At 43.0% G+C, this 27382-nt stretch overlaps 1 protein-coding gene across 6 annotated transcripts in view; it reads right to left on the reverse strand.

Moving 5' to 3' along the window:
• The window catches only part of DENND5B (DENN domain containing 5B), a 94971-nt gene that overhangs the window by 13799 nt on the left and 53790 nt on the right, over window positions 1–27382 (reverse strand). For 2 of the 6 annotated variants that reach the window (XM_081878785.1, XM_081878786.1), the window contains 13 exons: window positions 24158–24824; window positions 20087–20274; window positions 17324–17860; window positions 15639–15870; window positions 14929–15000; window positions 14237–14387; window positions 11370–11463; window positions 9345–9455; window positions 7708–7839; window positions 6885–7037; window positions 5470–5548; window positions 4076–4157; window positions 1200–1328 (listed from right to left, as the gene is read on the reverse strand). In XM_081878785.1, coding sequence (XP_081734911.1) covers window positions 1200–1328; window positions 4076–4157; window positions 5470–5548; window positions 6885–7037; window positions 7708–7839; window positions 9345–9455; window positions 11370–11463; window positions 14237–14387; window positions 14929–15000; window positions 15639–15870; window positions 17324–17860; window positions 20087–20274; window positions 24158–24824 — 2627 coding nt within the window. The remainder of the gene's footprint in view (window positions 1–1199; window positions 1329–4075; window positions 4158–5469; window positions 5549–6884; window positions 7038–7707; window positions 7840–9344; window positions 9456–11369; window positions 11464–14236; window positions 14388–14928; window positions 15001–15638; window positions 15871–17323; window positions 17861–20086; window positions 20275–24157; window positions 24825–27382) is intronic. The other 4 variants (XM_081878789.1, XM_081878790.1, XM_081878788.1 and 1 more) reach the window with 3 other exon arrangements.

Below are 27382 nucleotides of genomic sequence, written 5' to 3' on the forward strand. Positions count from 1 at the left end.
CATTTCTTTCATATGTCAGTATAGGAAGCATGCAATAATTTAGGTAAGCTTTGCGAGCTTGTTAGGAAAAAAGCAAATGTTTGCACAGCCAGGGCTGGGCTACTGACCGCTCTAAACCAAGTACTTTTAAGGATGATTCAGTTCTTGAATCTGTCTTTCTGTTGATACTAGGTACAGTCTTATTCCTTGTAGCCACCTAACTTGTTTTCAAAAGGGCATTTAAAGTGGTGGGGTGGGGGGTTTGAATTATGTTACAACGCACAGTAGATTGTATGGGAGAAATGGTTTGTCTTTATGCTTCATAAGTGATTTTATTGATTAAACTGCATGTTGTCTAGAGAACTATTAAGGACGATGAGGACAACGACAACAACAAGAGGTTTTTAAGGTACCCTGATCCAAAGCCATACAGTGGTACCTCAGGTTAAGTACTTAATTCGTTCCAGAGGTCCGTTCTTAACCTGAAACTGTTCTTAACCTGAGGTACCACTTTAGCTAATGGGGCCTCCTGCTGCTGCTGCGCCGCCGGAGCCAGATTTCTGTTCTCATCCTGAAGCAAAGTTCTTAACCCGAGGTAATATTTCTGGGTTAGCGGAGTCTGTAACCTGAAGCGTATGTAACCTGAAGCGTATGCAACCTGAGGTACCACTGAATGTGGCTTTAATATATATATATATTGTAAAGCAGCCATTTGTTAGCCTTGTACCCACATCTGTTAAAATACAGAGTTCTTTGTCTTCCCATAATTGGTTGCTATCCATGTCTAATGGTTCAGGGTGGTGGAGTGACCAAAACATGTTTTGTCACCTTAGTGCCCTCCAGATGTTTCAGACTACAACTCCTACTATGGCTGTGGAATTGAAGACTTGAAAACACATGGAAGACAGCGGGTTGGTCAATGTTGGGCTAGCGTTAAGCATCTAGAGCAGATATGAATAACTTTTGGTCCTCTGGGTATTGCTGAACTACAAGTCCCATTGTCATTGGGTATGCTTGCTGGAGCAGTTGATCTAGAACAGGGACGGCCAACTCTCATGAAACCATGCTACCTCAAGCACCAAAAACAGAAGCTTTCAGTACCCAGGTGAAACCAAAGAGCTCTGCAACACATTCCAAAGTGCATTTATCCAGAAGCAAGCCTATATATTGAGTTTAATGTACCCTAAAAAGGACTGATCCGTGACAACCACATTGCTTACTTTGCCAGGGCTTGGTTGGAAAGCAGCTGCTTGAGATGCTGAGACAAAAGTTTCTTTTCAAGGGACAGCCGTATCCAGGCTCGAGCTCGGCCAACATCAGTCTTAATTTCACTCATGTTCTGAATGTGCCTGAAGGAAAATAAAGAAACCCACAAGTTAGAAAGAAAGAGAGAAAGAGAGAAAGAAAGAGAGAAAGAAAGAGAGAAAGAAAGAGAGAAAGAAAGAGAGAGAGAGAGAAAGAAAGAAAGAAAGAAAGAAAGAAAGAAAGAAAGAAAGAAAGAAAGATACATACTTCTTATATGTTGCACGATTTTCAGCTAAGTAACTGAGACTGGCGTGAGGAGACTTCAAGCTTGAGAAAGATACTTTCCTTCTTTTTTTTGGAACCAAAGTTGGTCAGGGACAGATGCAAAATGATAGTTCAGAGACTGAGCCAATTACCTTCTCCATCCCATAATCATGCGCTAGAATGACCTGCCTGTACACTTACATATTTTCATCTATGTTACTACAGATCAGGTGTTACATGCTTCCTCCCAGTTCTTAGAAAGACTTAATAGGGGAGGAGGTAGCAGACCTCCAAATGAGACTCCTTAGTTGCTGTGCAGGTACCAGGCTGCACCAAGGCCTGCTGGGAATAACTATGTGAGAAGCTTTAGGTTACACAGAAGGAGCCTAGACAGCATGGCTGCTCCCTCTGCCATCACTTCCCCAGTTCCAAAAGGGATAAATGCTGGCATGGGTAGGAGCTGTGTTGTTGTTGTTGCTGCTGCAGCAGCGGCAGCAGCTGAGCTGCAACAGTTAAGAAGAGAAGGCTGCTTATATCACATGCCAGAACTGCAATATGCTACAATATATTTGCACAGCCCCAAACACTGCATTGCTTCTTGCAGCTTTTCAAAAACAAAGTGCCTGCCAGGATTTGCTCCGCATACATCCCTGACCTCAGTTAATAGTTCTGCCTGAGATGACACAAATTTATTGTGGTTCCCAACTCCTCACACAATTAAGACCTAAAGCGAGCCCTTGAAACTCCGGCAGGCTGTTTCAAAGCAGTGAGATAATCCCCTACAGCTCCCTTTGTCCTTTGTTAACAACTCCCACAGCCTCCCCTTCCTTGAGCAGTGACTCACTGCAACCATCCAAATAACTACAAAAGAGCCTTGCTTCTGGCGCTCCCAACACTTGCTGCAAAGCAGCCCCCTCATTTTTTGGCTCAGTCTCTGACAGGCAGCTCTTAGGCTTCCCAGCACAACACAACTGGGCATGTGATCAGAAGTCCTTGAGAAATGCAATGCACACACATTATTCACCCGCATCGTGCTGAAACATTCAGCTTAGCTATTTAAAGCCTTCTGATAGGGGGCTATATCAGAGCAGTTGCCTCCCTGTTCCCATCTTTGATCATGAGCTCCATTTAAAAGCACCAAAACACTACAGGCAGATAAATAATTTCCCTAACCTTGCCAAAGAAAATGGAGGTGAACATTGACGGCTGTTTCCACTCAGACCCAAAGGGTGGAAACCTTGTTCCCAGCATGCTCTCCTCTGCATGCAAAGATATGCTCAGGGAAGCAGATTAGACACAACAGATGATAGCACCAGTGGCGTAGCGTGGGTTGTCAGCACCCGGGGCAAGGCAAGTAATTTGCGCCCCCTAACCCTGGATTTGCGCCCCCTAACCCTATCCCTAACCCTAACCCCAGATTTTGCGCCCGGTGCGGCCGGCACCCCCTGCACCCCCCACACTACGCCACTGGATAACACAAAACTGAAACGTATTACAGCCACCTTATGCTCTGGGGCTGATGGTAACATTCAGACTCTTGGCAAGGATACTTTAAATATTCAGTACGAAGACACAATGGGTTATCCCAGCAAAGTCATTCTGTTAGCTCAAGGACTTCTGTTTTCAAAGAGGGCATTTCTTTTTCTGAAAGACTGAGTAGTTCTGGTGTGGGAGGGAGACTATTTATCTGGAATGGACTGAGGTGAGGAGAACAAGATGGGGCTCTCCTTTTAAGCCCTAGGAGTAGACTAGGTTGACAAATGTCTTCTGTCACTTCCAGGCCCTGCCCACAGAAGCCCAAGAGACCAGTCCTGCCCTTGCTCTCCTGCCCAGCTGGCTGTAGGACACGGGTGGCGCTGTGGTCTAAACCACTGAGCTCCTTGGGCTTGCCAATCGGAAGGTCGGTGGTTCGAATCCCCACGATGGGTTGAGCTCCTGTTGCTCTGTCCCACCTCCTGCCAACCTAGCAGTTCAAAAGCACGCCAGTGCAAGTAGATAAATAGGTACTGCTGTGGCAGGAAGGTAAACGGTGTTTCCGTGCGCTCTGGTTTATGTCACGGTGTTCCGTTGCACCAGAAGCGGTTTAGTCATCCTGGCCACATGACCCGGAAAGCTGTCTGTGGACAAACGCGAGATGAGCGCCGCAACCCCATAGGCGCCTTTGATGGGACTTAACCGTCCAGGGGTACCTTTTTTAAAAACCTAGCATGCACAAATACCCCACGGGCACAGAAAAGGGTGCCTGCTGCCCCCACCTCACATGGAACCACAGTTTGGCTTCCCCAGCAAGTGAAGGAATTGGAATTTGTTGAGTGAACTTCATGGATGAGTGGGGATCAGAACCTATATCCCCTGGGCCTAATCTAACACTACACCATACTGACATATCACATCACATCCCTGAAGCTGTGTGGGAAAAGATTCCTCTCCCTGACTCATTCTTTCCATGCTCTCAAGTATTGCAAAAAACAACAACCCCAAGGCAAAATATATTTGATGGCCATAGAGCTGTAATATGCATCAGGATTCAGTTTTAGGCTGTGGTATCAACATTTTAAGCCAACATTTTACATATTGAATCTCATACCTCATATCACTGATAAGCGAGACTCTCAGAATAGGTAACATAAGCCCTGTGTCAGACTTCCTTCGTTCTGGCCCTACGGCAACTGTGGAGGGGGGGGGGGAGGAGGAAAGCTGCATTAATTTGTTAGCGACACATTATCATGAAGCTGCAGAAATAATCCTAAGCCTCTTTCAGAACTCCACCAGGAGCAGAAGGATGTCATGCAAAGACATTTCTACTTGTCTGCCACAGTTTTACATCATGGCAGCTTACTGGTTACTTTTCCCTTTAGTTAATCCAGAGCTGGACTCTGTAGATTTAAGAAGAATCCGAAAAAAATGCTTCCACTTTTACAATTGTAAAAGCTACACAAGCCTGTCCGTGCAAACGTCGTTGTTGTGTGTTTTTTTACACATGAGAAATGCAAATGATAAAGTGTTTGGAATTATGCAAGTTATTACCATCATGTAAAAGGCATATTATGCCCAATTGTGTATGTAGTCTAATTTCAGTGGCTACTCTTCAGCCTTTTCATTATCATGAACAACACACAGATCCCTCCCTAACAGTCTGGCTAGCTCCAAGCATTAAATAGCTACACATCACAAAATTTTATATATTAGAAGCAGAAATATGTCACTGAAGTTTTACAGGCTAGAGCTGGAATAAAGGGAACACTCTACTTCTCATTCCAATCCTTCCTCCTTAGGTCTTCTTCTTTTTTTATCATCGCCCCCCATCCCACAACCCCTTCTCTCCTCCACTCTTATCCCCCTCCAATTTGCCATATTTCCATACTATTGTCCCTCTCCCAGCCAATATGGACAACTCCTTCCCATTTTCCTGGTGGGGGAGAGAGGAAGAGCATCAAGGATGGAAGAGACTAGAGAAGGAATGTGTGGCCTTCCAAGAGGTTGTTAGGACTCCCAACTTTCATCAGCACCAGCCAGTGTGGACAGTCTGTGTTTGTCAACTGATTCCAGCTGTACCAGAAGCAAACACTCATCTTCAAAATTGTGGGAATAAACAGCCTATTTAAATGCCATTAAATACTTCAGAACAAGTTAACATTCTCATATAAGCTTGCTGTGGGTATACAAGACCACCCAACCCACAAACAATAATGAAACTGCTTCTGTAATATTTTACTGATAAGGCACTCAGCAGTTTTTGATCCAAAGGATCAAGTCCTAGGAGAAATTACTGCAAAGCACACCAAGACAAAAACTGAGTCACTCTGCAAAACAGTGTGCCCGACAACTATTTGGATCTCTGCAGGTGCTTAGCAAATTTTAGGAGTACATTTATTTCTCTTCCTTCTTTGGCTATCACCCATAGTTGAGTTAAAATTTCCTTTATAATGTACAGCTATTGATGCTGCACAAAGCCACTTGACCAAAGTATTCTGTACTCACTTGGGGATTCTGCAAGCTGCTCCTGTTTCTCTTCCCTCTCCTGGTACTGAATTAAATGGGACCACAATGCAGATTTCCCCTTAAAAACAAAACAGATTTTCAGAAACCATTTGCAGCTTTTCCTGCTACACAGTACAAATATACCTAAATCAGTTTTATGATGTCACTTTTATATTTCCCTGCAGAGCAAAACACTGCATTTTAGCCTGTGAGGCAGGTTAGGTTTAAAGAGAGTGGTTTCCCCCAGGGCCACCTGATAAGCTTCACAGCAGAAGTTTGAACCCGAGAGTCTTGTATCAGAGTCCAACAGTTTTATTGCTATACTACAATGGCTCTTGCCACACTGCAAGTGAAATTATGAATGGAAGAACTATGCAGGCCACACTCTGAAATGCTCCTTTCTATCCTGTAGATTTACATGGGGCTTGGAGCCCTGCATATCTGGACTCCAGCATCAGAACCAATCACCACCATGGCATTCAGCTAACCTATAACACTTTGACTGATTGACTTGACTGATTATGATTCTATACGTATGATCTAGTTGAGATTCCTGCATTGTAGGGGGTTGGACTAGATGACTCTCAGGGTCCCTATATTTCAACCCATTCATCCAATCCACAAAGTTAGAGCTGCACGTGTAAGTACTTATATTCCTTATATTGCATCACAAACTCACCAATACCCATGCTACAAAGGTGCAAGGGCTGCTTTGCGCATGATGCTTTTCCTAAAGAGTGCACTCCCATGTAGGAAAAAGCCCCAAACCCATACCAATCAAGAGACATAGCTCTCGGTGGGTAAGCGCATTTTGCATAAAAAGAGATTCTATGTTCAGCTCTCAGTATCTGCATTTAAAATGATCTTAGGTAGCAGGGGCTGGGGAAGGCATCTACCTGAAACCTTGGCAAATAAATAAAATGTCTGAATTCCATTAGATACTAAAGACCAAAATGCTTTAATAAGCTTGCTGTGGGTATGAAAACAGCACTAGCACTAACAAGCACCTTACAGCTGCCTCCAAAGATGTAATATTTTACTGATAGGTGCAGGTCAACCATTTCCGATCGAGAGGATGAAATATACTGTCAATCTTTGTAGACAATATGGACCTAGGTGGCCAGTGGTCTGACTCAGGATTCAAGACTCCTTTACTGAGATGGTTCCATGCAACAACATGCATGGTTTCATCCAGTCACAAGGTATCAGGGCTAAAGCAGGTAACTGCTTGAGGCTCCAGCAACCCACTGACAGAGCAGACAACAGTCCTGGGCTAGGTGAATCAATTGTCTAGCAGTGTAAGGCGAACATCATACGCTCCCAGAAGCACTCTAAGATGAGTGACAGCTTAGTCCTAAAAGGGGGTATGAAATAGTATAGCAGCTGAGGGTCTTTGTGTCTTCCAAATCACTGACCTGTTTGACCAGTAGTCCATGACTCCAAATTCTTTCCAGCAAGTCACAAAGGCTAGCGATGAGCGTATTCTCTTCCAGACCCGTAATGTTGGCCTCTCCATGTCCAAGCTCAACAGCTTCATGGCCCATCTTCTCTACCAGCATACGTTTAGTCTGCAAACAAGCAAGGGATTTACAAGCATCATTACGCAAAGCATGGAAACTCAACATAGTAGCCGCCCAAGGAATCCACTGAGCTGATTTTTATGCTGATTTTAATTGCTGTCTGTTGCTTTATTGCCTTTCTTCCTGTGATCTATTTTCAGGTTTTGCAAGTGGCCCAAGTTTGGCAAAAGGTGCTTTAGAATCATCTTAATAAACAAAAAGCAGCGAAACAGCAACTGGATAATCTATCATGCTTTGCTTTAATTTCTAGTGATGTGAACCTCACTGAGGCTGGTTGAATCGTTATGTGAAATAAGCTACAAAGCAGGACTCCCTCTTAGTATGTGCAGAACCAGTGAGATGATCAGATTTGTAGACTCTCCCAAGGGATAATCCTCTGCAGTCTAACACAAGAGGGGAAAATACTAGTCCTCTACATGCAAACCACTTCCTATCCCATTCATAGTAAGTAAACCATAAAAAACAGCCATATTCCCCCACATTTTGACAGGAAACTATAGTACACTTGCAAGAATTTGGGCATTCTTTTAGGGCAATGCTGCCACTCCACAGTGAAGGGTTTGAATGAGGGGAGTGGAACCACGCCTCGCAACACAGATGTCTTTTTTTCAGCAAACCACATTTTTACCACACACACACACACGCTCAAAATACTTACCTTCATTCGACATTCTTTGAGTAAACCTTCTACGAATTTCCAGTTTGTTTGAGCAATGACAGCAGGAGAAAGATCGGAGAGTTTGGGCTGCCTCAGATTTTTCCCCAAGGTCCTTGCTTCTTGCATGTACTTCTAATCCAATGATAATTAAAAAACAACTAGAATGAACACAAAAAACACAGCACAAACACCTCTGCCCTCCTTAATCGACAAAGTAACTCTGCACTAAAAAATAAAACAAAAAATAATATGTGGGGCAAAGGTCATCCCCCCCACCCCCTCAAACGTCAAGAAGGTGGAAGTGAGAGGTCAGAGAGGTGGAAATAATACCTGCACAAAAAGTAAGTTTTGTGTAGATGGTTTTCAGTAGGCATCAGCCTTATACACAGGTAGGGAGAGAAAGATAGCCTGCAGTTGAACTGCATGGGCTGTCAAACTGGCTACACAGCTCACATTTGTTTTCTGCCTGTTAGTGGAGTCGAATGCAACAGACTACCAAATATATTTTGGTGCCTGAAGCAGAAAGGCCACATCTTCACACACACAAGATATTACAAGATATCCTAGATATTACTGCTGTTCAACTGTACCCCCAGATCTGCTAAAATGCACTGCTTCAGCCTGATGAAATGCAGGGCTGGCCATACTGGGGGGTGGGAGAGATGCACCCTCATATTCTTGGGACACATCTGACACCCCTGATCATTGGAGGATGAAAGGGGGAGCACAGTAAGGCTTCTGCCTGAATCCTTTTGGGGGAAAGGGATTTGCGATCCTCTCCACACTTCTACCTTGCACCTATGACATTGGAGCAGGCATCTCCAAACTCAGCCCTCCAGCTGTTTTGGGACTACAATTCCCATCATCCCTGACCACTGTTAGCTAGGGGTGATGGGAGTTGTAGTCCCAAAACATCTGGAGGGCTGAGTTTAGGGATGCCTGCGTTGGAGGCACAAAGAAGAAGAGCAGGATGGCTTTGAAAAAGCTCTTGATGATCCTCTGCCCCTTTTCCTTTGCACCCCTGATGGCAGAGATGCAAAGGAGAAATGCAAAGAGGGAAGATCAGAATGCTCACAACCCTGAGCAAGGTTCTGCAACAACCATTTTAAGTATTTATTTTTTTTTCAAAATAAAGTGACTGTGCAAGGATCAAACAGCAACTGCTTTGGAAAAATAACAGTGGAGAGAACGTAGCGACAAGCTAGAGAAAAGGGTGAGGATTAGGACAAGGAAAGGTGGTAGTCATCTTTTAAAGTGTGGTTCCAGCCAGATATGTAGCAGAAAATGACCACCTATATGGCTTTGGTCTTTCCCATATTAATACTGTCAAGGTGGCTTGCAATCAGGATAAAGAACTAGCTCTGCGTTTGCTGGGACTTGACTGGCCACGCATCTCAATTTTTTTGCCTGCCCAACAAGCTGTTCTGGAAAATGAGAGGCTGAACTTGAACATCTTTCTTAGGCCTCCTGTTGTAAAACCAACACAAGGCAGGGCCCTGTAGCACTGTGAGAATCATCTGCCTGATCAGAACCACGCTTTATGGACTGCTATAGAGGGGTGCATAGAATTCTACCCAAAAAAGCAGGGGTTAGCGTGAGAAGGAAAGCAGCTCTGGGCAAAATTAAATTAAACATACCAGACAACATTCAGAGAATGATTTTTTAGGTGGTCGTGCAGGAGGAGGTGGGCCCTGATCCCACTCCCAGAATGCCAGTGAGTTCTGATGGATCAAGAACTCCTCCAATGGCTAAGAGGAAGGTGGATGTAACGAATGGCAGAAGCAGCAGATGGAGAAAAAGGAGGCGGCAGAACATGCATGCATAAGAGTCAAAGCAAAAACAGAAAGAAAGAGTAAATACAGTAAAGGGATGAAGAAATTAAAAAGCATGGAAGCAATTCATATAAAACGTCACAAGGAAATGCTTCTGAGCCGTCACATTCGATAGCATCAACGCTCACAAATAACACATTCCTTTTGTTTCAGCAGAATAAGCTTTCACATTTGGGTATGTATAAAATGCAGGGTTTCTCGCCCTCCCTAAAACTGCACTCACTGAAGTGGATGCAGAATTCAGCAATGTTGCAAGGACCAAATGGCCTTAAGAATAAAAAGGTAACTAAAAACAAAGAAGCACAATGACTTTCGTCCTCGCGAAAACCCTGTGTTGTTCCTGCTTGTTTCAAATGGGCAAAAAAAAAGCTAAATAGGAATAAGACAAAGACGTATGGTGTTTTAACAAGCCACGCAGGAATCCCTAACCTTCAGGTGCAGCTATAAATCTAGCACGCTCCCATTTAAAAGGCTAAGCAGCATGCCACTCGCACACAGGTTGCTGGGATGAAACCAAAGCAAAACGTGCTTGTTTTGCTCAAGCACTTAATCTCCAGGAAAGATTTATTTGTAAGTCAACGGCTAAGTATAAGGCAGAAAAGAACTGCAATCTGGGGCTCTGAGGGCAGAGCCACTCATTGCGGGCAACCTAGGCCTGCTAGGTCTCACCCACAACTTGCAGGAAGATTTTTCCTACACTGTCATGTCACCAGGCTGTGTGTTTCCACACCACCACCAGTCAGTGATGCGGAACATGGTTGGGGGAAAACACACACAGCCGCAATGTCACAATCAGTACATATAATGCAGTTTGACACTTTTGATGGTACCCCCCCCTTTGCCCATAACTCACTTCCACCCTGATAGAGTTCTACGCGTTTATAACTCTGCACAGGAAGGGAGTGCCCTTTCATGTCAAGCATTCCTCCTGTCTACAGAACTGGATGTGGAATCAGAAGCTCATCATGCACAGCTCAAAAGGAGAGACCCCCTCAAAGTCCCATAAGACTGCCTTGCATGCCCAAGGACAACTTACCCAAGGACTGTTATCGATGAGAAGAAGACTTCCATGCGCTTATGGGGCTCTGCCAACTAGAGGCAGCTTGAGGAGCCTTATATGCACACGGGGCCCTCAGTACAACTAGAAGCCATAATTAAGTCGATGGAAGCTTAGCTTAGCATTCATTTAAATGCATAATTCAGGAGTTGCTTTGATGTTCAGCACACTGGACAAGCGGATCAGCGGGGGTCTGTAATCCTTTCTGAAAACTGAGCCTTTTGTTAAATTGAATGGATTTAGCGATCTTATGGGATAAGGGAGGACATTAAAGCAAGTTCCTCCTGGGAATTAAATCCCTATCATCTCCCATTCCCAGAAGCATTCCTTCTTCTTCCCTGCACTTTGGAAGAGCAAGGGAGTGCAACCATAGGAAGAGGCTAACAATAATCTCAAAATACAACCGGCTGAGAGCAATGATTTCTGATTTGAGAGAACAGATCCTTGGGGAAGCAAGAAAGGAAGCCAGTCTACATGTCAGGCTTGCGGGGGCCGTGTGTGGGGAGAGGACAATTCTTTCTAGATAGAGATGGCTGGAAGATGGGATCTCAGATTTTGAACTGAACCTCCGCTAAGGAGGCCCTGTAATTCTTTTTTCCAGGAACCTGGACCCTGTTATCTGCTCCTATCCCAGATTTTTTTCTTTGGTGTGGGGAGACGTACATGCTATATGTGGAGGAGGTCTTGCTCTTAAGTTTTGACAAAGCTAATGCAGCCAAAGCCTAAATGGATAACAAGTATTGGGTGTCTCTGCTATTAACCACAGCACTTACCTCTCGTAAGTCATTGTCCAAACCAATGTGTTCTGAATGTTGCCGGAGGCGATCTTTCCTGCGCTGTGCTGTAGCGCTTCGACTCACCCACCGACTGAGGTTGAAAGAAAGAAAGAAAGAAAGAAAGAAAGAAAGAAAGAAAGAAAGAGTTGTAAGAAACCATTACATGCCAACTCTGGAGGGGGAAAAGGTTAGCACAGGTACTAGCTCAAGAGCAGACTCATTGAATGTAATGGACATGATTAACTTAGACCCATTTATTTTTTTAATATTCTAATACAAGCCTCATGACTCCAAAAGGGCCCATTACAAACTACAGCAGGGGTCAGCAAACCTTTTCAGCAGGGGGCTGGTCCACTGTCCCTCAGACCTTGTGGGGGGCCAGACTATATTTTGGAGAGGAAATGAATGAATTCCTATGCCCCACAAATAACCCAGAGATGCATTTTAAATAAAAAGACACATTCTACTCATGTAAAAACATGCTGATTCCTGGACCGTCCGCAGGCCGGATCCGGCCCCTGGGCCTTAGGTTACCAACCCATGAACTAGACAGATGGTGACAGAGAGAAAATGAAGAAAAGAGAGGATGCCATGGAGACATTCCAAGTTACTCTTCACTGGCTAGGTCAGGGGTTGCCAATGTGGCATTTACAAATGATTGTGTGCCCAACCAGAGTCTCCTATGATGCCCATGGAAAGTCTCACTAAATATCCTCTCAAAAATCCACAGCACATGGGAGACTCTTTGGTCTTCCTGCTCAGTTTCTCTTTGCACTGACTCAGCCTCTCCTACCCTGAACACGCCCACTTGTTCATGCCCACATTTTGCTGGATGCCAGCATTGGACGCCCCCACTCTCATCTGTTTCTGAACAATTAAATGAATTCCAACTGGAAGAGACTTCCAGAGGCCAACTAGGTGGGAAAGGGTTTGTCTTAGGTATTCCCCTGTCCAGCTGCAGGAGAATACCTACCGTAAGCTCACAGACCCACCAGGCCACACTGGATCTCAGCTCTTCTAAGGGCCTTCTTAGAGAATGTCTACATTTAAACACATTTACAAAAGCCAAAGTCAGCTGAGATCATAAGTGTTACAAATACTAGTGCTCTGACGTTGTTATAGATGCCTGGTAAGGAGAAACAAGTTTTCTTCCAGGGCAGCAAGTCAATACTACCAAATCTTCATACTGGAATGTGCCCCTTCCTGGTTTCCTTAAAAGAAAAAGAGGGCAGGAACTTTTCCCTGCATTGACTCCCCCTTCCCCACACTTTCCTACACTGCAATGAACATACCCCAAACATCACACTCTTCATTAAATCCAAGGCCAAGGCAGGATACAATATAATAAACAAAAGGCATAAAACATAATGGGTGGAATTCAATTAGGTTTTTCTCAGAGCAGACCACTGAAATTAATGAACATGACTAAGTTAGGCCCATTAGCTTCAATGGGTCTACTCAACATAAAACCTGGTTGAATACCACCCAATAAAACCATGCTATATAAAAATACTAATATAACCTCAATACAACAAATCAGTCAGGGCATCTTCATCAGTAATAATTCAGCAAAAGGCCTGGGCAAACAAGCACGTTTTTAACTGGTGCTGAGGCCCAACAGGATCAGTGCCCATGAAACCTGCAAGGGAAGGGTGCTCCACAATTGGGGTGCCAGTATCAAAATCATTCTCCCTCATGTACAGTATAGAGGACACTGCTAAAGATAAAAATCCAGGGTTTCTTACTCCATCTGCAAAAACGTTCAGAGATGTAAACGGCTCTTGTGCTCATTTTGCTGGTTGCTCTACCAAACCAATACATGTGACGCATTATGCTCCTTTGTAAGTAATTACAAAGAATTACAGGATAATCAGTGGAGATTAGTGTATTAGAGAGCTTATTTAATTACTTTGATTTCACAGCATACGTGTTCTGATTCCCTCCAAGTTAACCTGCAGTTTAAAATCAATCAAAGAAAACCCAATGAAGATGTCTGCTCCTGCTTGATTATAACTCCTTTTGTTACCAGAAAAAGAGAATCTGGAGACTCTGATTGGAACTCGAAAAATCAACATTTCGTAACAGGTTAAATACTTATAGTTCAGCTCCAAATACAAAGCTTGTAACTGGCAAGAACAAAATACAATGTCCAGGGGATAACAGGAAGCGTCAGTGCAGATGATAAAGTACTGGAATAATATAGCCTTGTAAATAAGCCCATAGCAACTAGCATGTAAATTGTAATTTTTTTTTCCTAGTGTGCTAAGATGCTATAAAAGCTTGTGTTTCCACAGAGGAAGAGAAGCCCCATACCTGAACTTTGTCCCTTCTCTGCTAACCTACTTGGTTAAAAGGTGGTTTTTACAGCTACCCTGCATTTCCATTCAGGCTGAGGCTGGAGGAGTTTCTCTTCCACTGCAGCCAGTCTACTCACTCACCCACATAGAACTTAGCTATATGAAATCTCTGGTCATCTATAGCTAACCAGTGAGTTTAACACAAGGCTTCTGCAATATATCCTCAAAGTGATTTGGCATAGGCTGCAGCACCTGAAGCTACTAGAAAGCCTCATAGAAGGTACGCTACGCAATGATGGCCAAACTTGGCCCTGCAGCTGTTTTGGCACTACAACTCCCATCATCCCTAGCTAAGAGGACCAGTGGTCAGGGATGATGGGAATTGTAGGCCCAAAACAGCTGGAGTAATGCTGCCAATGGGAAGGGACAAGCTCATATCTAGGTATCGCTGGGGTTTTTTCAGTGACTGAGGGAATGGAATCCTAAAGTGGCAAAGCAGCCTAGAGACTACACTGAAAGAACTATTCCCATGCATTCCAAGGGGTTATTACAGCTGCAAAAGCTTACTTGTTGTTGGTTGGCCCAGCTGCCAGCACGTCTGGCTGAAGCTTAGGGAAGAAGCCCTGTTCATATTTGCCTTGGCCTATCTTCATATCAAGCAAATGAGGATGGATTGCAGTGTGATCAATCTTCGTCAGCCGCTGTTCAATGGCCTGAGCTGAAAATAGCAATTAACACACAAACAATTTCTTTTTTAGTTAACTGAAACCAAGGAGCTTTTATTCCACAGGCAGGATCTATCTCTGGAGCCAGCACACCTGAGGTAAGTTGTGGTCAGTCTATATAGGTGAGGCAAGAACCATAGCTGTCAACTTTTCCCTTTTTTAAGGGAAATTCCCTTATTCCGAATAGGATTCCTCACAAGTAAAGGGAAAAGTTGACAGCTATGGCAAGAACAGAGGCCATTAGTAGACAGGACCATGCTTACTATTAGGGACTCCTAAAAAAAATGTTCACCAACAGCATATCGCTTGAGTCATCATTGCTAAATGGGAATGAGGGAAGCTGCTTCTCAAAACATGGGCTGAAATATCAGTATGTCCTTATTCAAAACCAACTCTGTTCCTTGGTGAACAACTGGAGCAAAACGCTGGAGGTGAAGGAACACAAGATTCCATGCCTGTGTGTTAGTCAAACAAACACTGGGTGTTGGATTCAGATCTGTGGGGTTAAGAGATCAGAAGGAAACTTGATACTACTATCAACTTGAAGCGCATGAGGTTCTGGTGCCACCATATCAACCGAAACTAGCCTCCGAAGAAAAAGCAGACCTGAAAATTTAAAATGGTTTCAAACACAAATTAAACTTTTTTGTTTGGCTATTTAAATCCCAGTGTTTCATTTCTAAACATAAAAGAAAATGGAAAAACAACACAGTTTGACAGATCATATCTAGCCAGCTGCAATAAATACCTTCAGTGACAGTAGAATAGCTTTCACAGGTAAAAAAGAACTGCACAGCTAAATCCCTCCACGGGGACTTTTACATTCTAAATGGATCCAGTCAACATTTTTTATTGTAGAAGGTTTTAGGGGGTGGGCTGGCAAGTTAGATTTTTAATTCTGATTCTCCTGCTGGTTTCCATGAACTCTGATTGTACTAACCCAATTTAATGCTTTGTTTTTCTTGAGGTGTTTTGCATTGCTCCTTTTTGTTTTACTGCACTGTAAGGTGCCTCAAAGGTGGTGAAGGGGACTCAAAGGAGGGATGTAAATTAAAGCAAATGAATTAACTAAATCAAATAGGGTAAAATACAACTTCTGAGTAGCTAGTATCTTTCTTTCTTTCTTTCTTTCTTTCTTTCTTTCTTTCTTTCTTTCTTTCTTTCTCCCTCTCTCTCTCTCTCCCTCTCTTTCTCTCTCTCTCTTTTGAAGCTTGTACACTGACAACTGATAGACCTGTACATACCTGCTTCTTTCAGTGTGTTGCACTTCTGATATGTAGACGTTCTTAGCGAAGGAACCCGGACATTATACAGCCTTATCTTCTCGATTCGGGAATCAAACACTCGCAAAAATGGGTCTTTTTCTTCCCAATGGGACATAATTTTATTGTCGATGAATGTTGCAAACATCTGAGTTTCAATGAAGTGTGAGAGGAATGGGAGGTAAGGCTCAGGTTGGTCAGAGAGAAATGAAGCCTAGAGTTGAGGGAACCCAAAAGAAAAAGTTACACCTTGCAGTACACTCGTTTTCCATTTCAGTAATTGTCCGATTCTGTCCTAAGCATACTTTCACAGGGAGCATGCATAGCCCAATAGCCAACAGTGACCTAGTTGGCACGTCACACTAAACCAAATTGAAAAGAAACTATGGTTTAATGCCAGTGAGCTCAGGCAGTTCTGTAGCACTCCTCCCCTGCTCAAGCTGCACTACAAATGAAAGAGCCTGCAGTCTGGCTTACAATGTCATCCAAACCCAGACTTGTGGTTTGTTTCCTCCCATAAAGCTACAAGCAGTCACCAAGATCTGCTCTCGTCTTAATACTCAAGATTCTTTGGAGCAAACAATTCATAAGCCCAAGTTCAAAGGACACAAGCCAGACCATGGTCTGTTCGTCTGCAGTGCAGCAGCCTGAACAGGAGAGGGAGGAGCATCATGAGAACTTGTTCACATTTAACCATAGTTAGTTTTAAACTATGGTTTAATGTGACACAACAAACCAGTGTCAGAGGTAAGAAAATAAAAAACATTATTGCACCAATATCTCCAATCCAAAATGTCTCACCAGTCTAGTGTTCCTATTTGCTACTTTTCACTCTTATTACACAGATTGGTTACCATAGTTGGCTGAGAGGCACTTTTTTCAGGATAGACACCCAGGGCCAAATATCTCACCCAAGTCACTTTGTGACTTGGTCACAAAGACTACTCCATAAATATATATATTTTTGAACAAAGGAAGGACACCTTTGCCATTACTGGCAATAAAGAAATTCCACAAGATTCTGATAAATTTTCTACACCAAATCTACGGTTCAAAAAAGAGAAAAATCCATGTCAGCATCATTTTGGATCAATTTGAGAAGTTATTTCATCAGCTGCCTCCTCAAGTACTCCTCCTCTTACTCAACATGCAGCTTAAGTATTTTCTAGTAAGAAAAATAAACCAGTCACCTAACAAGGCCTAGACAAAACCAGGCTGCATCTAAATCATGGGTGAGGGGACCTGCTTTTCCACAGCTCCCATCACCCCTGACAACTGGCCATGTAGGAATGGATGGGAGTCTGGATGTTAACAGAGCCCAACAACATCTGGAAAGCCATAGGTTCCTCACCCCTGACCTAAATAACAGCCATCTCCATTTACACTTGCTAAGCAATTTGTGGTGCCCAAATTTGAAAAGAGCTTTTGCTCTTTGAATGGGAAGAGAATCTAAATATATAACTATCGACATGAAACTGCCTTAATGCCAAACTATTTGGCCACTCTAACTCAGTATTCTCTAATTCAAAAAGTATTTAAACTGGAGATAGGAGACTGAACTTAGGGTGCTGCAAATAAGATTGTGTGCTCTACCAGTGAGCTCCGCGCCTTCAAAAGGCAAAGCAACCAAATTGATTGTTACAAGGAAAATATTTGGCTGCTTTTACTTTGTCAAAGTTTTGCATCTGTTCCCTGTTGGTCAGCCACGATTCCCTGTCTTGCGCTGCTTGAATGACGAAAGCATCATAGTCAGAAAACATCTGCGTGAAGCGGTTGGCGAAGACCTCTCGTAGCTGAACGTTCAGTTTGTAGTCCCTCAGCTCCCCATCTTCACACTGGAGCTTAACATTCCTTTCCTTCTCTTCCAGAGGAATGTTGATGCTCATTTTATCCATTGTCACCCCTGTTCTCTTTGCCAAAGCGTGGAGGCGAGCAATAGTCTCATTGCCCTTGAGCAACTCATACATGTTGATGGTGTTGCTTGGTATGTTCCCATTTTTTTTGTCATTGGCCAAGTCATTGAGGACTAGGTTCTTAAACTTGGTGGCACTCTCGCTACAATGGAGAGTGCCCTCAAGGGGAATTCCAAACTGAAGCAGAACTTCGGAGATTTCCTGGATGAAATCCGGCTTGTTGGGAAACTGAGGAAGTTCCTCTGGTAACTCAATAAAGTGGTTATCGATATCCACGAAGCAGAGGTTAGCCTGGGGGGGGGAAGCCAAATATTATTATTAAATGTATTAGTTGCCTAATACAGAAATAGTCTCTTGGGGGGTGTGAAATAGTCTCTTGGAGACAAAGTGTTTGAAATATACTAATCATCAACACACTAAAAAATGCAACTTCAAGTATCACATCAACAACGGCAACATAAGAAATACATAGGTAATGATAACCCATCAGCACACATAAAATATTCAGAAGTCACTTTGAACAGGCAGGGATGTCTTTACAGGGAAATCATTGGGAAGACTTTAAACAAACAAAACAAAACAAAACAAAACAAACTTTTCCAACTGATTGTGGTATGGGCAAAATATTCATGCCAGAGGCAGCTTAATCCAAATATTCTTTCCCACTAAAGTACTAATATAGAAAATCCAAGAATGAGCCATTGGCTCCCCTCTAGTAGTGTCCAAGTGTTTGTCGCCTGTCCAACGGTGAGGCTGGCTTCAAAAATATACACAATGGTTTCACCACATACACGGGGATCTTTTGTTTGGAAATATAAAGTAACCCAACTTTTACATAAACCAGTAAACCCTCAAAATAAAGAGTGGTGCCTTGGAAGAGATTACTATTCCCCACCCCCACGACTCAGCTTGAGTCTGAAATTCATTGCTCATGAATTTGCTGTGCTGAATCCAGCTTGTTTCCCCGCAAGGGAGCTGAGGCCTCAGATGTACCAACCATGACAAAGTAGCATAACAGGAGACCTAGATATTCACAAGGGCAACGGCAACTCATTCTAGTCAGTCTTTGAACTGATATTTAATTGGTACCAGCACTCGGTTGTTTTCTCTAGGGTGTGTTGAAGAAGTCCACTTGCAACGCCGCTTCTCACAGGAAGGAAAAGGCAGGAATCTGAACTAAATCCCCAAATTACATTAATTAGCTGCCTCATATGCTTAGAGATATATTTTAAAAACAGGACATGAAGCAGGGAAGGACTGCAAGGTTCAGAAGTTCAACTGGCATCTACGGTGTTATCTTTTCGGTGTCAGCTTAATTACTTTCCCAAGCATTTGGTGTTCAGATTTTATAAAACTTCATTCCAGTTTATTTGAGCATCAGCTTTATCTGTTCGTTTTACATATTATATTGTGAGAATGAGGACCTGCATTTATTATTTTATAGTCGACCCTTGTGTCAATAACATGGGTGAGAAAAAATGCCAAAATAAATTGAGTGTAGAAGGAGGATCTACAAGATAAGCTCAACTCCATGTTGCACATTCCCATACACTAGGGAGGTGAGGTCGTCTTTTATGCAAGGCAGACTGAAACTGTTAATGGTATCTGATTTTTAGTCTTTTCTTTCTACTCCTACATCTACCGAAAAATGACTCTAGGTAACAGAGAAGGGGAGGAGCTGCATTTAATGGTGGCATTTTGAAACAGCACTTTCCACAAGATGGTAAAACCATTCGGTCTTCTGGCACACGAATACTAGTGAACAAAGGTTCATTTCAGTGTTCCTTTCATTGTTCAGGCCAAGCCCCACACTCTTGGGGCTAAAAATAAAACCTTTGTGCACTTGAGATAAAATCCTAACAAGTGGCATGTGTGTGTGTGTGTGTGTGTGTGTGTGTGTGTGTGTATAAATATTTGAACCACCTTGTTAGAAACAGGAAGAGATGCAGGGAAACAGCTGTCAACAGTAATAAACTAAATTAAATGACTGGTGATGGCCAGCAGCACTAATAAATGGGACATACACACAAACTGGAAAAAGGCAATTCAGTGCTACTGGGGCTTGACTGGGTAGATGGAGGTACTTCCATACAACAAATGGTACAAAACTGGTCAGGGAATATGCTTCTTCATAGCCCAATAGTCAGAAAGACCATTAAAAAAAAAAACTTCTGAAGTGCCAGAACATGTAAACAATGACAAGTGTAAAAATGTTTTTGTGCCACAGCTGCACCTAAAGAGATCTTGTTCTTGGATTGAGTAAGAGAAACAGTTACGAGTATTTAGCTGGCATTCCTAAAGCCTTACTTTGATGTTCCTATCCAGAGAGGATCCATGCCCAAATACAGAGCCCATGGTTTTGCTACAAATGCACAGAAAAACCAGGAATACCCATGTGGAATTATATAGCTCATGGCAAGTTTTAACAACAGAACAAGGCATCCTGAACTCAGGTTGCCAATATTCAGCACTGCACACAGCCCTAAGGTTCAGCAGTGTGCAACAGTCACCTCTCACCTCTTGGGGAAGCTCCAGTTTGGAACGGTCTGTTCCCTCCTTCGACTGCAGGCCCATCAAGTAAGGTACAGGAGCATCGAGGAAATGCAGGAGAGAGGCTGGGAGGATGGGGACGTAGACATGTTGCCACTGAAATGGGAACAGCAGACTGGTGATCCCTTCTGCAACCGTCATTAGACGCTGGTAATCTAAACAGAGGAAACCAAGACAGAATTACTATATCGCTCCTCTTAAAAAGCCATCAACACTTCAGCGTTAGACCGATGGCAAGTGCAGAGCAATTCTTAAACCCACAGAGCATGTTTTGCAGCTATTTGTCAGCTTGATTTAAGTGTGCGGCACGAGCTCGCTGCTTGTTTAAAACGGATTGAAATATTAACTCCAGAACTATTACACAAAGAAAGCTATGAAATTTTAATAGACACATCCAGCTATGTTACAAAATTTAAAAAGTGAATTTAAGATGAACACCAGGAGAACGGTAAAGCAGAATTATGTACATTGCTCTGCTGAATTGCCAGAGGAAGAGCAATATGCAGATGGGACAAGAAAGGAACCAACAGCAAGGGGAGCAATGGCTGTCATGCCCGTTTTTGCGCATAATTGTTCATCAGGCTGAATTTTCAGCTCACGTGTTAGCAGGCTCCAGGAAGCAAGGCAGCCTGCAAATCCACCTTGACGGAAAATCAGAACTAACTACACAAACGTGAAATGCACCCTAGGACTTATTTTTTAAACAAGATTCCAAGGCAGTACTCTCAAACTCACCAGTACCCTGTCAGCATTTTATTCCTGTGTATTCTATTAAGTTTCTAGTCAGAAAGGATGTTTGTACAATAACTGATATAAAATGTTCTTCTTTTGATGCTGCCCGATACTGTTCCAACAATTCCAACCTGATCTTCGACTACTTCTTCCATATTAGAAAGTGCAAATGATTCTGAGGGGGGGGGGGGCTCTAAGTGAAAGTTTAATATGAATGTAAAATATATCCCAACTGAAAATGGTCAAGTGGCTCACCAGCGTTAACAGTGATTAAATTTCTCTTCTTGAGTCGGAACAGTTGTATTCATATTAACTCTAGTTGGTTAATTAAGAATGGATTCCCAGTTTAGACTCCTTCACATCTATTAATTTTGTGTGTGTCCGCACACACACACACACAGTCAGATTAACAAGGAAAGGTTTTATGCCTTTTCCCACAACAGAAAAAGTCCTCTGACTTACAAGCACATGGTCCAAAGGGGTCAAAAGAAATACTGAAATGTTTACTAAGAGCACTCCACCAGGGGGCCATATGGAATGAAATGCACCCTCTTCTCAAGTATTCCGTTCCCTGATCCATTAAAGGGACCCCTGACCATTAGGTCCAGTCACGGACGACTCTGGGGTTGTGGCGCTCATCTCGCTTTATTGGCCAAGGGAGCCAGTGTACAGCTTCCGGGTCATGTGGCCAGCATGACTAAGCCGCTTCTGGCAAACTAGAGCAGCACATGGAAACGCCGTTTACCTTCCCGCCAGAGTGGTACCTACTTATCTACTTGCACTTCGTGCTTTCGAACTGCTAGGGTGGCAGGAGCAGGGACTGAGCAACGGTAGCTCACCCCGTTGTGGGGATTCAAACTGCTGACCCTCTGATCGACAAGCCCTAGGGCTCTGTGGTTTAACCCACAGTGCCACCCGTGTCCAAACTTTACACAGCTTTAAATATGGCTTTAGAAGAGGGAGGCTACCATTGTAAACTAAATTTAGACGTATTAGCTTGGAAACACAGGTCAAATCCATTCTAAATGCATGTGCGCCATGTCTACACTTTTATACTGCCTCCCATTAGCTGAATAGCTTCCTATTTATTACCTCTCTGCTGGAGGAGTGTTAATGAGCAAAATAAAAACCACTGCCTCTCAAGTATATTATCTCTTTTTATGCCTTATCTACATCAGAGTATATTGCCAGGCTTTCAGCACAGAAAAACAATTTGATCAGTATTCACCCAGGAATTTAAAATTGCTAGGGGGCGGCACTGGCAGCCGAAACTCCCTCTTTATCTCTGGCACAATGAAGCCTTCTCAGGAGGGCGGAAGCTTAGGAAAATGTACTTTTTGAAAGGGAACAGCAAATAAACAATTTAATTATTTGTTGAAAATAAATCCAGCTATACAGGTTACAAAACAACCAAATAATACAAATAATACATAATAAAATTCAACATCAGAACAAATACAGCCACCTTAAAATAGCTGAGAAGGCTGAACTACTAATCAGCTAAACATTAATCAAGGGACAAGGTGGTGTAGTGGTTAAGAGCGCTGGACCAGGACCTGGGAGACCAGGGTTCAAATCGCCACTCAGCCCCGAAGCTCACTGGGTAACTTTGGGCCAAGCACTATCTCAGCCTGATCTACCTCACAGGGTGGTTGTGAGGTCTGCACATGCCATCTTGAGCTCCTGAGAGGAAAGGCAGGATCTAAATATATTAATACATACCAAAACTTCGAAAGCCTCAGAAAATTTAAAAAGAATTAGCCAGGCACCAGAAGGATGACAATACTGGCCTTCCAAAGACACAGTGCTACCACGGAGAAAGCTCTGACCTACAAAACCACAAAGTGACTTTTCCCCAGTGGCGGAATGTGAAAATGTGGCTCCTCCTGTAAGGTCTGGCAAGCAACAATCATGCACACTCTTCCACACATATCCTGAACACATATCATCAATTTCATAAAACAAAAATGTTCCAGTATGTACGATGGAAAAAGTTTTGGAGAGTTCTTTAATTTTTTAAAAAATGTATATATTACCTTATTCGTTTAAAAAACTGTTTCAAATGTCTTTCTTCTTAAATGTTATTTAAAAACATAGTTATTTTGTTGTTGTTTTATTTTTAATTCTATCTTCTTAACTTTTTGGTGGTTGCAGTTCCTTTAGGAGGAATAATGGGCTACACATTTAATACACAAAATAAATAAATTAGGGGGTAGCCAATGCAGTATCCCCAGACCGCATAGCCAATAGTCAGGGATGATGGGGGCTGTAGCCCCACATCTGGAGGGCAGCCCCCACATCTGGAGGGATAAACCTGCTTGAATTCACCTATCTGGCACCAACATTGCTGTCTTTTCAGTGCAGGCAAAGAAATGTTTATTCTTCCGCATCTTTTTTACAATTTTAAAACTTTCCCCTCTATAACTAAAAAATTCTCTCCCCTAGTTCTTAGTTATGTTTTAATTTTATGTAGTATCTTGTTTTTGTAAACTGCCCTGGAAGAATATGAATGTTTAAATTAAATAACAACAAATAAATGCCGATGAACAGAAAAAGGCTTAAACTGCAAGGCCAGGAGAATTCAAACTCTTCTTCAAATTGCTTGCAGGCACACATCCGAAACAGATTTCCTCCTTTCTGCAGAGTTAACAATTTAATTCACCCCTCTCTGGTAGCAATCTTGTGGGGGTAGCATTTGTCACTTATCCCCAGGAAGCTGTATTAACAGCCTCAGAACAGGATAACTTTGAAAATGTTGGAACACACACTTTCCCGCAATATTCATGACACACATGATATATAAGCAAATAAATTACATGTGTGTGCACACACGCCTTCAAAGGGGCAGCACAGAAATTCAGAAACAGAAGAAAAATTAAAAAGTGAGGTAATTGCTTTTAAAAGTCAGTCCAGAAGACCCTGCAAACTATTTAAAATATGTTAAGAAAAACACTGGTGTGAAATGCTCTGAGCTAAGCAGTTAAAAGGGTTAACACCCAAAAATAAGCAACGTCTTTCCACAGAAACTGCTGTACTCCTGAAGGTTATAATTTTCTTGGAAGACAGTCACAGCCTTTGCAACGATGGTGAATCTTCAGTTGGTGCTTAGACTAAATTTGTAGGAGAATGCAGAGCACTCTGTTAAGATATATGCATTTGGCTCTAAAAGATATTGTTTGGCTGTTTCAGGTCAGTTCTTTTAAAAACATTGTTTCTGGGGAAAAACACCACCCGTTATTACCATTCGTGTGGGCAAGTTAGACGAAAACTCAGCAACCTGATTGAACTAAAGTTAAGTCAGCTTACCTTGAGAATAAAGAAGGATCTGCATTTCTAGGAGAACACACGTAAAAACCTGGATGAGGTTCTCCAAGCCCAATAACTCAAAGGCCTCCCGGAGAGGGTAGTCAGATAGCGGGAGTTCATTAGGCCCGGGCCTCTGGCAAAAGATAGGCTCATAGACCCCGTAGAATTTGAGAGACCTTCCTGGAGGCGGAAGGGGCACTTCATAAAGAATGTTATGGATGTAGCTCTCCAGGGGTAAAGGTGGAGGTTGCTGGGAGGTGACTGCCTTGTAAAGCTGGATGAGGAATTTCTTGCAGGCTTGCATGAAAGGAAGGGGAGCAATGAGGCAAATGCACTTGGAGACGTAGAGCGTGTCCCTGTTGATATCGTAGGAGTTGTAGCGCTGCATCTTGGCCAGCGACGTGGAGTCACCTTCGTCGAGGCTGCTTGCCAGGGAGTCCATGCTGCACGACGACGAGGCACAGACGCTGTTGCATTGCTCTGCGTTGTGCATTTGATAAAGCGTCTGCATAGCTGTGCAAATCTGCTTGCTGGTGACCTCCTCGTAAAAGGTGAGTACGAACCCGTAAGTGCGGGAACCGTCTTCCCGGGTAATGATGAACGAGTGGAACTGGGGGTCTCTGTTATCGGTTTGAGTCCTGAAGGAGAGCCCTTTGGGCATACATAACTGCAAGAAGAGTGGGGAGGGGGAACACAACACATCAGTAGCTCATCTAATTTCACCTGGTATAACCTACAAGGATGTTTCTCTTGTGCAGGCCCCAATGCAATGCCCAGGAGCTCATGCCATTTGTATAATTCCTGTTTGGTTCAAGAGGGTTTTTGCACAGGAGATGTTTCTGGCAGAAGAAGTTGGAGAAAGCTATCTTGTTAAACCAGTTAATTAAAAAAAAATCTGCACTCTTGAAAATAAGATTCCCAGCCTCAAGCACAAAAGGGCATTGCCTTTAATTTGTATTTTTTACGAAGCAAACGGAATGACTTTGCACAATTATACTGCAACGGCCATTTGCCACCGTTCATAAATTCATTTACAGCCTCATGAGTTAAATGTGAGTATCTCAATAAAGCAGCGAACAAGAGCTCCTCTATTTCCTTTGTCAGTCAGTAATGTGGAGTACACATAATTCTTAAAAGTGAGCAAAATTTACTGGTAAAAAAATTAAGCAAGCAAAAGCTAAATTGTTCAAGGAAACTGCAATCAGAAAAAAGGAAGAAAGGAAAACCCAACCAGGATTCCCCATGGAAAAATAGCTGCAGCAACTTTATACAAGTTACAAAGAAATGTATGTTTTTATTAATTTTGGTAGTGGAAGCATAGATGTAAAGCAGGCATGTCTATAGTCCATTTTGGGGGCCGAATACGGCCCGCTGGTCAGTTTAATCCGGCCTCTGTGGCAGTTTATTTCCTGGGGTAAAATCCTAAAAAACCTCTACAACTTCAATCCTAAAAAAAGCTCAACTTCAATCCTAAAAAAAAGCCCCTCACTTCATCAAATCTGGCCCTCTCTGAAAAAAGTTTGGACACCACTGACTGTAAAGATAAAGAAGAAGAAGAAGAAGAAGAAGAAGAAGAAGAAGAAGAAGAAGAAGAAGAGGAGTTTGGATTTGATATCCCGCCTTTCACTCCCTTTAAGGAGTCTCAAAGCGGCTAACATTCTCCTTTCCCTTCCTCCCCCACAACAAACACTCTGTGAGGTGAGTGGGGCTGAGAGACTTCAAAGAAGTGTGACTGGCCCAAGGTCACCCAGCAGCTGCATGTGGAGGAGCGGAGACGCAAACCCGGTTCCCCAGATAACGAGACTACCGCTCTTAACCACTACACCACACTGGCATAACTGTATTTAGCAGCCAACAAGGTAAAATCCCATTACAGTGGTGCCCCGCAAGACAAACGCCTTGCAAGACGGAAAACCCGCTAGACGAAAGGGTTTTCCGTTTTGGAGGCGCTTCGCAAAACGAATTTCCCTATGGGCTTGCTGCGCAAGACGAAAATGTTTTGCGAGTTCCTGCGGGGTTTTTCCCATTTTTTCCCCCTTTTCCTAAACCCTAAGCCGCTTATCAGATAATCCGCTGATAAGACGCTTATCAGATAATCCGCTGATAAGCCGCTTATCAGCTGATCCGCTAAAAGCCGCTAAACCGCTAATAGCGCTAATCCGCTATACTGTCAATGGGCTTGCTTCGCAAGACGAAAAAACCGCTATACGAAGAGCCTCACGGAACGGATTAATTTCGTCTTGCGAGGCACCACTGTATTCTCACTCAATGCCACTAGCTACAGAGAACACTAAAATTACTGATTTACCAGATGTGAAATGCAACTCAACCATTGGCACTAGAAGCAGAACAGTGAGACGTACAAGTGTAGATCTAGTACTGTCATCACCGTGAGTCATCCAGACTGGGTCCTCAAAATCCCTTTTACAGTTAATGCATAGAACAGTATGGCTATGACTCAGTAGCAGGGTTTAATTTCATTTAACTGATAGCCTGTGTTACAATTTTACGGTTCATGTCAACAAAGGCTATTTCTGGATGGCAGCCACGCATTCATTCAAAATGTTTCCAGATTGTTAATGCTCACAGGGCAGCATTTTTACCACCACATCCTGCAATCAGAGATTTTCCAGGCTAGATTTAAAAACTGAGATTGATTCAACAACAACAAAACATATTTGGGGTATATTGGACAACATCTATGGAAGGAAGCATAAATTTGGAAATGCCTCACTGAGGTATATGATGTGGGCTTGTCTGCCACTTAACAGCAGATTCAAAATATTTATATATAATTTGCATGTGCCTGGGTGTATGTATGTGAGAGAGAGAGATCATGTGTAACACAAGCCCCTGTGGGATGTGTACATCCACATTAAACACACATACAAAATCACAGAACTGTAGAGTTTGGAGGGACTATGAGGATCATCTAGTCCAACTCCCTGCAATGCAGGAATCTTTTGCCCAACGTGGGGCTTGAACCCACAACCCTGAGACTGAGTATTGTTGGGCATTTAGTAAGTGCAAAGCAAGGACTGCCTGTAAGCTAGTGGCCACAATTCAAGGTATTGACAATCATTTATAAAGCCCTAAAGAGCTTGAGGGCACAAGTTCTTGCATGTGCACCTCCTCTAGTGCCAGACAACACAATCCTAATGATGGGGAAGGAATTCTGTTTGTGGTCCTCCTGAGGATTTGTGGTGAGAGGGACTTGCAGAACAG

Source organism: Podarcis erhardii, assembly GCF_964252035.2.
Source record: "Podarcis erhardii genome assembly, chromosome: 10".
NCBI lineage: Eukaryota > Metazoa > Chordata > Lepidosauria > Squamata > Lacertidae > Podarcis > Podarcis erhardii.